Source organism: Salmo salar, chromosome ssa24, assembly GCF_905237065.1.
Source record: "Salmo salar chromosome ssa24, Ssal_v3.1, whole genome shotgun sequence".
NCBI classification, from domain to species: Eukaryota; Metazoa; Chordata; class Actinopteri; order Salmoniformes; family Salmonidae; genus Salmo; species Salmo salar.
This window is the reverse complement of record NC_059465.1, coordinates 4921097-4935152: the sequence shown is the minus strand read 5'-3', so window position 1 is coordinate 4935152 and position 14056 is coordinate 4921097. Positions and strand designations below refer to the sequence as shown.

General features: G+C 41.8%; 1 protein-coding gene across 1 annotated transcript in view; it reads right to left on the bottom strand.

The window, feature by feature from the left end:
• Positions 1–358: 358 nt before the first annotated feature.
• The window catches only part of LOC106585212 (neural proliferation differentiation and control protein 1), a 50880-nt gene continuing 37182 nt past the window's right edge, over positions 359–14056 (bottom strand). The window contains exons 3-9 of the mRNA XM_014171170.2: positions 6294–6389; positions 5761–5988; positions 5241–5307; positions 3732–3816; positions 3326–3405; positions 2853–2952; positions 359–2423 (exon numbers count right to left, since the gene is read on the bottom strand). Coding sequence (XP_014026645.1) covers positions 2358–2423; positions 2853–2952; positions 3326–3405; positions 3732–3816; positions 5241–5307; positions 5761–5988; positions 6294–6389 — 722 coding nt within the window. The 3' untranslated portion in view covers positions 359–2357. The remainder of the gene's footprint in view (positions 2424–2852; positions 2953–3325; positions 3406–3731; positions 3817–5240; positions 5308–5760; positions 5989–6293; positions 6390–14056) is intronic.

The window sequence follows — 14056 nt, the reverse complement described above, 5'->3', positions numbered from 1 at the left end:
TAACATCCCATCATGCTTTGGGTCATGTATAAAAATGTCAAGTTGGCCATTATTTTGGCTACAATGGCTATAAGCAGAATTCTGTGACTTTGAAAGAGCATAGGGGGTTTAAAGGGTGTGTGTGTGTGTGTCTCTCTGTCACCAGATCGCAACCAAATTGAACACTTATGGGAGATTCTGGTGCGGCGCCTGAGACAGTGTTTTCCACCACCATCAACAAACTTCATATTATGGAATTTATTGTGGAAGAATGGTGTCACATCCCTCCAAAAGAGTTCCAGACACTTGTAGAATCCATGCCAAAGTGAATTGTAGCTGTTCTGGAGGCTCGTGGTGGCAACACTTCCAATTAAGACACTTTGTATTGGGGTTCTTTATTTTGGCAGTTACCTGTAAGTATGTAGGTAAAAACAGTCAAGGTTTGATGTTCAGCATTTTAACAAGTCATCTAGGCCTACATCAATGGATGGGTCCGTTCTAAGAGAATCCCCTTTCCATCTTACATACATTGTTCTTGAAGCCTAACTGGGCAAATCAAATTGTCTGCATCCACAAATCATTCATGTTCCAGTATGTGTCGGACCACCTTTTCCTTCAGTATGAGAGAGTTGAGGCAGAGAGTAAGAGAAATGGTTAAGTACATAGAAGAGCTAATGACTTCAGCATTCCTGAGAGACAACAGCAGTAGGCAACTTCTGAAAAGACTAGTGTGCTCCAAAGAGCATCCTATTCCCTATAGTGCAAAACTTTTGACCAGGCCTTATCTGGCTTTCATAAAAAGTAAATGCACTATACAAAGATTGGGGCGCAATTTGGGTCTCACCTTAGGCTAAAGAAAACAGTGGTTCATTTGACACAGCAATCAGAAATATGAACTAATAATGTGTACAAATACATCATTAGTGACAGTTTGCCATCTCTGTACGGTACACGTCAGTGGCTATTTACATAAACATCGTCACAAATCATGGGGACAAATATATGTACACAGTGGGGTTGCTCTGTTTGAGTTCTGTAAAGAACTTCCAAATTCCTTTGAAATCATTCACGTTATCTAAATATCATAAGCAAGTTTACACAGGAAACTTGAATAACAATCATAAATGCATATAGACTTCTATCCCTTTTCAGCAGAACCCAGTGTCATCAAGTCATGCATAGTGGGACCATATATAATGATAATATAAAGGCTATATAAGAGAACTTTAACAGGTCAGGTTTACCGTATGCACTGCATGTGTACATGAAACAGTCAAATAAAATACAAATTATATATTTTTTTTAAAGTTAAATTATTAGCAAAATCAATGATGAGTTTCAGATATTTAAGATGCATAATTAATGGAACTTGATTCCCTATATATGTGTATGTAGGGAATGAGGTGCCTTTTGGAATGCAGCCATTTAGTCTGGCCAATGACTGCATTGACAGCCTTATAAATTGTACTATGCCAACCATTCTTCATCTCCATTTCAAAGGCTTGAACTAACGTTTGCAGTTCCATAATTATTTCTAGGACCAGTTTTCAAGCCTACAGCTACCTATAGGCCCATAACACATCTTTCTTTTCCCACTGTAGTTCTTCTCTGTTCTCCTTGAACCTGTCTGTGGGTATCTATCGTATGAAGAAGGGTTGTATTCATTAGTGCACACTGTAGCAATACATTTTGCAATGGAAAAAGAAAACAGCATTTCTTGTTGGAAAAGTTCAGGTATAGTCCCTCTGTCAGTTTTCTTCTGTTGGATTTCTAGTGAATACGACCCAGAAGTTCCTCTGTACAGGGGTGACACAGCACAAAGGACTGAAGGGGAGAGCAGAACTTGGAGAATCTTATCCATCATCCTACACACTAATCTCTCAGTCAGTTTGTTGATGTGTGCACATGTTTGACAGAAAAAAAAACAGGAGAATTTTACAGGATCAATTACACCAGAGATAAGATAAACATAAAATACGAAGGAATGGATATTTTAGGCCAGACGGAAAGGTACAATATCGTGTAGGTTTTCTAAGTGCGAGAGATGTCATGGGTCCCAGATATCGGTCCGATTCAAGAGGAGATTCATCTGCATGCCACTTCAATCTGCCATTCAGATACAATGTCCATACAGTCCACCACTTCTCTTCCTCCTCCTTTTCACATCTGTCTCTCTCACAACTTCCGCTCCTTCCTTCTCTCCTTACAAACCTGCCTGCCCTACCGTGTTAGGAGTGTATCATGTGAGACAGGGTAGTATAGAGAAACCCGATGGGTTATTTGTAGGTGTTTGAGTAACTAAGTGTGATTTGATCTTCCTGTACATGTAGGATGATATCTTTCATAGGTGCATATCAGAATGTCCAGGGTTGTCAGGGTTACTTGTGGCTCCGCTGAAGGGTGGAATCATCAAACAAAGGATTCTTCACCTCCATTTCCCCTGTCTAAAGAGAGAGAGAGATAATGACAACCTGCCATGAGATGAGGAAGAATGTGTAGTTTATAAAACTATGATTAGTAGTATTGAGTCCATTTATTCCCCTCCCTCCCCTGATTCAAATTGTTACTTGATAATTCTGTTCTGATTTACATAACCTGTTCATTTTCTATTGTTAATTGCTCCATTTTCTAATTTAACATTGTGCTTTGGCAATATGTATCAATGCGTCATACCAATAAAGCAAATGCGAGAGAGAAAAGAAGAGAAGCCTGTAGCGTATTTATAAAATTGTATTCAAAGTAAATGTACAGTATTTAACTAAAATGTATTCAAACTAGGAGGTAAATATATATATTGGATATCAGTCGTGTATCGTTGTCTCTACCATGCCTGCATGTCTGTGCAGTACACTATGTGTGTGTCTGTCTCTTACTGGGGCCAATCCAGGACACTCGTACACCGTGAAATCGCCGTCCTCATTCTCCTCATCTGACGTGGCCCCAGAGTCAGGCACATTTGGTTCATCCCGGTGTCTGAAGAATAGGGAAAAACACAGAACAGAACACTGAGTCATGGAGGTATCCAAACATCACACCACAACCTACAATTCACCCTGATACAGACTGACAGGAAGACAAGGGAGAAGGGAGGGAAGAGGAGGAGAGGCAAGACGTGGGCTGTGTCTGGAAACGTTAATAGCCTTCTTCCTCTGTCCTTTTCGCCCTCAATTCCTGGTAAAAACACTTTGGAGCACCACCAAGTAGCTTTACAAAAGAGGAAACAAGGAATTGACAGCTAGTAACATTTTCAGACAGCCAGGGACAGAGGGCAGACAGGTAAGTCTGGTTACGTAGCAGACAAGACAGACAGACAGAGTGGAGCTAGAAGGCCAGGTGCATGACTCACTTCTCCAGGGAGAGCATCTGCTGTTTCTGGTGTTGGTAGTGGTACATCTGGGCACTCTGAGCCAGCCTCTTATCCCCAGGCTGCAGGCAGGGCATACGATTACATTAGAGGGCATGGTGGCACCCTACTCCCTACAAAACTTTTGACCAGACTATATAAGAATCGGGTGCCATTTTGGAGTATTTCAATAGAACATTATTGTACAGAACATGAGATTGTTTCAATGTGATTAGCATTGCATTGCATTTAAAATTGAAACACACTTTACAGTAAAACAATAAAATGAAGATGATAAAAAAAATTAACTAACATGAAAGATAACGTAGGAAAAAAAATGTATAAAATAACATTTATATGATTTCTATTGTGACCATGACTTTGTAATGCAATTGTGTTCTGTACTCACCACATTGTTGTCATAGGAATGGGGCCCCATACCCCCATAAGCAGGGTAGTCTGCCTTCTGAGCCAGGCGCACACCTCTCTGCAACCTGAGATGATACAGGGACATCCGAGTTAGCTCTATGCCATACCCAGCACATTGTACATCCTACTGTGATGAATGTGGTTCTATTTTGTAAAATGTACTTTCTTCTTTGTCAGCATTTATAACATGGAATAGATTACAGGGCTCTAGACAGACTTTTTTCCCGTTTTGACTTGTGTCCCATATTGTACCTGCGTTCCATACAGAACCAGGCTAACGACTAGCCATCTTTTAAATTACCATGCCCTTGTAGGGCTTGACATTCAGGTACATTTGCTAGTGGCACACTGGGCCAGTGCCACCTGAAAACTACTAGCCTGAATGAAAAGAATACTGGCCCGGCAAAGCAGATGATGCGTGCATCATTTAAATGTCATCTTAAATTTGCGGGCTGAGCAAGTAACTTATATACCCTCAAACAAAACGACATTTTAACTTGACAATATCATATTTGCATTTATTGTTTGGAGGGAAAAATATAACCTTTACGCAATCTCAAAAAGGGTGTTATTGTTAGAGATTTTGAACAGGGCCCTATTTAATTTTTCCCAGTTTCTCCAAGTTTTTTCAGGTTTTCACTCTTGAGATATATATTTTTTTTAACTACAAAAACTTCATATTCTAACAATGCTTAAACCACACCAGAGGAGATAGTTGTGTTAGGCTAGCGTTTTTGTACTGTACAGTGTAGGCTACATGATGTGATGGCGAAGTTTGTTAAACAAATGCCGGGCAATTGATACAAATCATTATGATCTCATTCTGCCAGGTAGGCCTACTTTGCAGTCAACATTTAATTGGGAAGTTTTTTGGGGAAAGCCTTTAGACAATGTTCATTCAAACAGCGCATGATGGGTGAATTGCGCATCACAAAGTCAACTAAGACTTCGGATCAAACTTTTTGAATACCTGGTTTGCATACCCATTGTTGCATACCGATTGATGTTTGAATAAATCTTGATAAAAAAAAAAACTGAACCAAAAACTAACGTAACCAGTTAAAGCAATTAAAATTGGTTTCACACTGCCAAGTCAAAGGGTCGCAAATTCGAGGATTTCAGTCACAGTTTTGAGCTCTGGATTAAAGTTTAAACCAATATGAATCTAATCTCCCTGAATTTGCTTTGTAATCATTTTACAAATAGTCATGTAGCAAGTTAAACCTCGGTTGTTTATTAATGCTGAGTCAGTCTAGACTCTAAAATGGTTACATGGAGTAAATCTCTACTAGTCCGTACAACTGAAGTGCATACAATTTACAATCAGCACCTTAAAACGTACACTAAAACGAAGCAACAATGTGACTACTAAAGACACGCCAAACTGTCCGTTCATAAAACAGTTAAGTCAATGTACAGTAAAGTACCACGCAACATGTAAGAAACCAATGCCAACTGGAACAAGATGCAGATGTAGGGAGAATTTTACCTGATCCAACAGACACCAGCCAAGAGCAAGGCCACAGATCCCATGACCGCAAACACACTGGTCATGACTGTAAAGAGGAAAAGAAAGGGTGTTAGGAAAAGAGGATGAAAACGGCCGATAGAGAAAAGGGAAGACATATCTAGAAGAGGGTATAGATCAGAGGAGAAGACAGACTAAGGCACTGTCTGGGTTAGTTCATGGACTAGGAGAAGTAAGTGGGACAGGAAAGATAATCCATTGACAAGGTTGTATGCATCCCAAATTGCATCCCTGGGAATATCGTGCCATTTGGGGCACTATTAACCTCATTTAAGAGCCAAGAGCAGTTAAAGTCAATACAGCATTCACAAGATAATCAGGATGTGGAAAAACTTCAGATTGGAGAACAATGGTTCCCCTGTTCAATATTTCCATGAGAAATGTGTAGATAATACTGGAACGTTCTTGACTCACGTATATAGAGGAAAGCATTTTGCTGTTAAAATCGAAACATTAAAAAGTAATAAGGAAGGTTACATGCCAATAAACACATGATCGTTGGAGGGGTAAGGGATGATCAGGGGCCCACTACGAACTGCTGGGATGTGGGTGGTGGTGGGGGCCGTCATTGTGGGGGCGGCTGTAGTCGTGTTATACGGGGCTGTAGTGGTACTGTGTGTCGTAGGCTGCTCTGTGGTAGGCCGTTGGGTGAGGATCATGGATCGGTCATCCTCCTCCTCGGCTTTGGAAAAATCCTGAGTGAGAGGAGCTAGGAGATACAAAAATTTGAGAATAAATGGTAATTGATAGCAAGGAAAACTATACTAATATAGCAAATCATATGATCTTCCTGGTCACATTATGCCATAACTATGCAATTAAAAGCCGAATGGCGGAGCGGTCTAAAGCACTGCATCGCTACCGGCCGCCCCCTCGGGGGCGGCGCACAATTGGCCCAACGTCATCCGGGTTAGGGGAGGGTTTGGCCAGGGGGTGCTTTACTTGGCTCATCGCGCTCCAGCGACTCCTGGTCAAAAGTATGGCACTGTAAAGCCAAAGGTTTTCTTCTCTCACCTGGATGTTTGACCCCTGACTCCTTCTGTTGGCTGATGATGGTGGACAGGAAGTCTATCTCCTCATCCACTTCAGGGAACGTGGTCACTTTGCCCGCTGAAAGGAGAACATGATCATGGTCATTGGGTTTCAATGATTACTTACACAACGATGTGAGGAGAGGAGAAGACAGAGGTAGACGCAGAAAGAGAGCAATTCCTCCTCCACCATCCGGGTGATTGCAGGTATGAGTCAGAGATCTACAAATCGCCAATGATGACCTCCTACTACACCATAGTGACTATGGGGAAATCAGTCATCAGATACTGATAACACAAGCTACACTTAATCAACTGCACAAGCTACTGAATTCCATACAGAATGACAGGCTACGAAATAATACAAAACACAGAGCAATATAGACACACTACTGTAGAGATCAGGCATCTATTCATCCTATAATTGTATTAATAGTAGTGCTGTAGGTAAGGGTGGCAGATCAACAGGAAAACCACAGCCCTGCTGACTAAGGGAAATACAGAGTCTTTGGTACTTGACTCCAGAGGCATACACTTTAAAATGGGGAGCTAACATGGCCACCATATAGAATTACAGTGTCATCATGTAAATGCATCATATTGCATCTATTACTGAACATAAATACAAAATGCAACATGCAACAATTTCAAAGATTTGACTTCTTATTTACAGTGATGGTCCTACCCCGGCCAAACCCGGACGACACTGGGCCAATTGTGCACCGCCCTATGGGACTACCAATCACGGCTGGATGTGATGCAGCTGGATTCGAACCAGGTACTGCAGTGACGCCTCTTGCAATGAGATGCAGTGTCTTAGACCACTGCGCCACTCGGGAGCCATGGGTGGGCATAGGCCCACCTATTTGGCAGCCAGGCCCAGTCAATCAGAATGAGTTCTTCCCCACAAAAGGACTTTATTACAGACAGAAATACTCCTCAGCACCACCTCAGACGATCCCGCAGGTGAAGTAGCCCGATGTAGAGGTCCTTGGCTGGCGTGGTTACACGTGGTCTGCGGTTGTGATGCCGGTTGGAAGTACTACCAAATTCTCTAAAATGACATTGGAGGCAGCTCATGATAGAGAAATTAACAATAAATCTCTGGCAACAGCTCTGGTGGACATTCCTGCAGTCAGCATGCCAATTGCACACTCCCTCAAAACATCTGTGGTGTTGTTGACAAAACTGCACATTTTAGAGTGGCCTTTTATTGTCCCCATGCCGTTTAATCAGCTTCTTGATATGCCACACCTGCCAGGTGGATGGATTATCTTGGTAAAGCAGAAATGCTCACTAATAGGGATGTAAACAAACTTGTGTTCAAAATTTGAGAGAAATAAGCTTTTTGTTCATATGGAAAATGTCTAGCATTTTTTATTTCAGCTCACAACACTTTACGTGTTGTGTTTATATTTTTGTTCAGTATTAACACATGGCTCTCCTTGACATCCATTTACCCCGTACTGGTACTCTCAGGGACACAGAGGAATTCCAGTTAGAAAGAACTGGTCCACGCCGCCCTCATGTGGCCAGTGTGGATAAACACACACACACACACCTACAACAAAAAGTGAGTCGATGATAAGTGTAAGGATCCAAATCAAATCATTCATCAAGTACAAAAGGCTTGCGCAAAGCATTAAATAGCTTTGCATTTGCAGAGACGACTCGCTGCATGTTCCTTACATTGGATTGGTTTGTGCTTAATCATAAAGGGTTACTATATCAACAGTAATTAATAATGCTGGTTTCACAGGTGAGGTGAGAGCAGTGAGGTGATAAACTGCATAGCAGTACGGTGCTATAAGTGTTAGAATGTGTGTGTGGTACTGTAATGCCTGTGTGCCTATGTATGAGACTGAGTAAGCCAGTGATACTGTGTGTTGCTAGCTGGATCAAAGTGAGAGAATCTCTGTGTGGGTGGGTGTCTATGACAGAGTGAATGTGAGGTGCTTTCGTGCATACACGGTGTGTGTGTGTGTGTGTGTGTGTGTGTGTGAGAGTGGTGCAGTGTGTGTATGTGAGAGAGAGAGAGAGAGAGAGTGTGCATGCATGCGTGTATTTGTGTGTGTAAGAGAGTCTGTACATTACAAATTAGTGAGAGTGGGGGAACGTGTCGCAGTGTGTGGGTGGATAGGTCAGCGTCTCTGTCATGAAGAGGTGCTCTGAGCGTGTGGGTGGAGGGCACAGGAGAGAGAGAGAGAGAGAGAAAAATCATGAATGAAAACCATAACCAGGGCAACAGAGAGAGGAGCCAAGAAAGGGAAAGGATAGAAGGTAACTATTCCCCAGGTCATTTCTGTAAATGAGAATGTGTTCTCAGTCAACTTACCTGGTAAAATAAGGGTTAAATAAATACTAATTTAAAAAAAAGAGAGGAGGGGGTCAGAGTCAGATTAAATATCTGGTTCAGAGGCGAAGAATCATAAATGAACCAAAGACCCATTTCTAAAGGCCGTTTCAAGGACTGGAGGGAGGGTATTATAATTTTCTGATGTAATAAATGTTTTCAAAATGTCAGACTATTCAGTTCAATGCCACTATTGTATGCAGCAGACCACAGATATAACTCCAATTATACTGAGCAAAAATATAACACGCAACATGTACAGTGCTGGTCCCATGTTTCATGAGCTGAAATGAAAGATGTTCCATATGCACAAAAAGCTTATTTCTCTCAAATTTTGTGCAAAAATGTGTTTATATCCCTGTTAGTGAGCATTTCTCCTTTGCCAAAATAATCCATGCATCTGACAGGTGTGCTATATCAAAAATATGATTAAACAGCATGATCATTACACAGGTGCACCTTGTGCTGGGTAAAATAAAGGACCACTCTAAAATGTGCAGTTGTGTCACACAACACAATGCCACAGATGTCTCAAGTTGAGGGAGTGTGCAATTGGCATGCTGACTACAGGAATGTCCACCAGAGCTGATGCCAGAGAATTATAAGTTCATTTCGCCTCCGTCGTTTTAGAGAATTTGGCAGTACGTCCAACCGGCCTCACAACCGCAGACCAGATGTGATGACGTGCAGCAGCTTGAAGAGATCTGTAGTCTTGCATGATGTCTTCTTTGATGTTAATTAGAATTTTTTAATCAGAGTAAATAGAGCCAAATATATTGATAAGAGCCACCTTGTCCGAGAGATATTTACATGGATATCAAAATGTCATGCCAGGGTAAGCTTACACAAAACACAGCCCTTATTTCTAGTGTTTCTAAAATCTACAAAGGATAAAATGAATGGTGTAAAAACAACTGGAACCATCAGTGTTTGAACGCTAGGTTTTATGGGTATTATGACACGGCCAGTTATGACACGGCCATTCTGTTAAAGGTCCCCAAGGCACATACATCCCTGGGTCGCTCGTCTTTTCAGTTCGCTGCAGCTAGCGACTGGAACGAGCTGCAACAAACACGAACTGGACAGTTTTATCTCAATCTCTTCTTTCAAAAAGACTCAATCATGGACCCTCTTACTGACAGATGTGATGTGTTGCTACCATGCTGTGTTGTCATGTGTTGCTGCCATGCTATGTTGTTGTCTTAGGTCTCTCTTTACGTAGTGTTGTCTCTCTTGTGATGTTGGTCCACGCAGGAGGCATTTTCGTAGGCCATCATTGTAAATAAGACTTTGTTCTTAACTGACTTGCCTAGTTAAATAAAATCAAAAAGTCCACTGTGGAGCTCAATAGTCCCATATAGTATCCGACTAAACAACACGATAGACGATGGAGTTGAGCAGCAGCTGATGTGAGCAGACTGGTGCTCCGAAGTCACATAAAATGATTTATTAAAATAAAAACCCTATTGACTTCAGCACCCAAAGAATAGCCTGCAATTACACAGAACACTTTATGTGACGTCGGAGCTCTAGTCAGTCCACACTAGTCGCCGCTAAACTCCAATTGTAAATCGGCTATATCGTCTGTATAGTTGACCCATGATAACCTGGTTTATTTTTCTATTCACACAGTAAGACAAAAAGGCCTCACTGCTTGTCTACTGGCATATGAAATAAGTAAATGTCATTAAGTATTGAATTATAAATCCTCAGAACCCTTTTTCAGTCTGGTTACCTTCTAGCTGTGGTCGATGGCATATGGGTCTTAATGACGCAAGCCAGTTATGCATATATTAGTGATCTATTCCCTTTTGATAACAGAGAAAAGGTTGCACCTGAAACCAATGCAAGTTAGTCAACTCCAGCTGCAATTTCCAATAATTTGGTGGCCACAGTTAAAGTGAAAATCTCGGACTTTAACAACAGCTAGGGAAAAGGGTGCCGTTTGGGAGCACACAAGACACAGTGGCAACAGAAATATGAGTCATACTGCAGCTCAATGCTCAAATGTAATTATTCTGTCACATTTCCTCAAAATGTTCTGTGTTTGTCGAGTGGGTGGTTAGGGCTGGGTAAAGACCAATCTCTTGTTTGAACATGTTGTGTCTGCAAATATTGCCTTGTTTTGGGGGAAATGACCTGAAATAGGCAACTGTTTGCCCTGTGTCTAGCAGCCTTTGTCTACTGGAAATATGCTGCCGATTGCTCCATGTGCCTAGTGGCCATGGTCTCAAGCGTATTACATAGAATTGTTCCAGGTGTTTTGTAAGTGAGCGAGCTGTACTGTAGGGCAGGGTTCCCCGACTGGCGGCCCGCGTGCTGTGGTTTAATTTGGCCCCCCAAGTTTTCTGAGCAACTGAAAAACGTATATATACTCTGAACAAAAATATAAATGCAACATGTAAGGTGTTGGTCCCATGTTTCATGAGCTGAAATAAAAGATCCCAGAAATCTTCCATATGCACAAAAAGATTCTCTCAAATTTTGTGCACAAATTTGTTTACATCCCTGTTAGTGAGCATTTATCATTTGCCAAGATAATCCATCCATCGTTTTAGAGAATTTGGCAGTCCCTCCAACCGGCTTCACAACATACAAAGTGGTTCGCATGCGATGCATTCTTATCCATTAAATTCAGTCATGTGCCAGTCATGTCCAAAGTGGCTGCAAAGAACTAATGGCCATTAGGAAAATGGATACCACTTAAATGCGGTGGGCTAAGTCGGTGAATTAACTGTGTGTACAGCTGCAAATCCAGAGGTACGTCTCAAATGGCATCCTTATTCACTACATAGTGCACTATTTTTGAACAGAAGCCGGACTATGGTCAGAGCAGTGCAGTCACGGTCGTTGTAAGAGACGGACCAAGGTTTGTTGAGTTCCACATATTTATTTAAAGAGAAACTTCTTCAACCAAAACAAACAAGCAACACAACGTGACTACGTGGTGAAACAAGCACCAACACAAACAATATCCCACAAACACAGGTGGGAAAAATGGCTACCTAAATATGATCCCCAATTAGAGACAACGATTACCAGCTGCCTCTAATTGGGAACCATACAAAACACCAAAATAGACATATTGAACTACTACACCATAGAGAACCAAGGGCTCTCTATGGTCAGGGCATGACAAGTGCATACAGGGACCATTTGGGAAGCAACCCAGGATGAGAGCTGGTAAACATGTCCAGATGTACAGATACTCAAAGTCTAAATGGGAAGAATGATCTATATCACAACCAACACCCTTGTTAACATGGCCATCCATACGAGTGGACGATAGTTTCCAACAGAGCAAACTGTTGCTCACAATATCAGTGTGCATGGAGTGGCTAGAATATCCACGGATGAGCTCGCTCAGGAGGAGGATAGAGTGTGTGAAGGACAGCAAGAGGAAAAGAAAAGAGAAGAAAAGGAGGATAGAGAGTGATAGAGAGGAAGAGAGATATGTGGAGGAGGAAAGAATAATAGAGGGGTCCTCTCTAACCTTCTGTTTAGTGATTTACTCTGTTACCATCAGCTCTTCTAGAGCCAGTCAGTGCATGTGTCCTAAATGGCACGCATGCGTTAAAAGTAGCATGCTCTATAGGGATTAGGGTGCCATTTGGGATGTATTTTCTGTCAGTGGATCAGGGAAAACCTGCTTGGCAGACAGTCCATGCTTTAAATCTGTGCTGAGGGATACTCGGTTAGACTTTGTTGTGACTAGGCTGTAATCTCACAGACCGATGGTGAATCAGGTCTCAGTCTTTCAATTCCTTTCCTTCTTTATGTAGGACTTTCCTGGAGTCGCCCTCCCTCCAGTGTCTGTCTGGCCTATGACTAAATCTAAGCGATATCTTTATGGGTTTTAATGCCAATTGTTTTGTATCAGTACCACTTTATGAAAGTCATCCATTCTCATTTTGAACCATTATGAATCCTTTCCCATTGCTCTGGCTCTCTCTCCCTCTCCATTGGAACAACACACCTTTTTCCTGAGCTATCAGCTCTCAGTCCCCTGATGACGCACCTCCTACGCTGTCTCATTAACACTCGTTAAAGTCTGAGGCAGTGGGGGACTGGAGGGGAGACTGCTATTATCCATTAAAAAGTGAGCAATATTAACCTCTTTTTCACATTAAACTAGTCTCTCGTGAGATAGGACAGAATGTGGAACAATTCTCCCTGTGCCCTCGTTTTGTAACAGGTTATTAGGACAAATCTCGTGGGGGTACACTCAATGTTCCCTCAAAAAGGTCTGCTGAGCACAAACTTGAACATTGTGAAAATTCTGTGCAACTCCTGGCGCTCGTTTACTGCGAACACTGCGGCTGTACCCGCTTTAACTTACAGTTTTAACAGTGGTCAAGTAGACTGCTGTGGCTATTTGATCATAATTTAGTCCTACCCGAGTGGCCTACCATCAAAATCAATGGAGGAAATGGCTCCATAACATTTTAACATGGAAATAGCTGTTCTATCATTCAGCCTACTGTAGCAGCCAATGTGTTGTGTTCAATGTATGCCTACATTCGATTAGGCCAGTGGTTCCCAAACTTTTTATAGTCCCGAACCCCTTCAAACATTCAACCTCCAGCTGCGTACCCCCTCTAGCACCAGGGCAGGGGACTCTCAAAATGTTGTTTTTTTGCCATGATTGTAAGCCTGCCACACATACACACACTATACGATACATTTATTAAACATAAGAATGAGAGTGAGTTGTCGTCACAAACCGGCTCGTGGGAAGTTCTTATAGGACCAGGGCACAAATAATAATAATCAATCATTTTGCTCTTTATTTAGCCATCTTACATATAAAACTTTATTTATTCATCGAAAATTGTGAATAACTCACCAGGGGTTAATGAGAAGGGTGTGCTTGAAAGGATGCACATAACTCTGCAATGTTGGGTTGTATTGGAGAGAGTCTCAGTCTTAAATAATTTCCTACACAAAGTCTGTGCCTGTATTTCGTTTTTTATGCAAGTGAGGGCCAAGAATCCACTCTCGCATTGGTACGTGGTTGCAAAGGGCAAAAGTGTCTTAACAGCGCGATTTGCCAAGGAAGGAAACTCTGAGCATAGCCCTATTCAGAAATCTGGCAGTGGCTTCTGATTAAATTCCATTTTCACAGAACTGCTTTATGCAATTTCGATGAGGCTCTCTTGTTCAGATTTCGGTGAGTGGACTGGAGGCAGGGCATGAAAGGGATAACGAATCCAGTTGTTTGTGTCATCTGTTTTGGGAAAATACCTGCGTAATTGCGCACCAAACTCACTCAGGTGCTTCGCTATATCACATTTGACATTGTCCGTAAGTGTGAGTTCATTTGCACACAAAAAAAATGGTACAATGATGGAAAGACCTGTGTGTTGTCCTTGTTAATGCAGACAGAAGAGCTT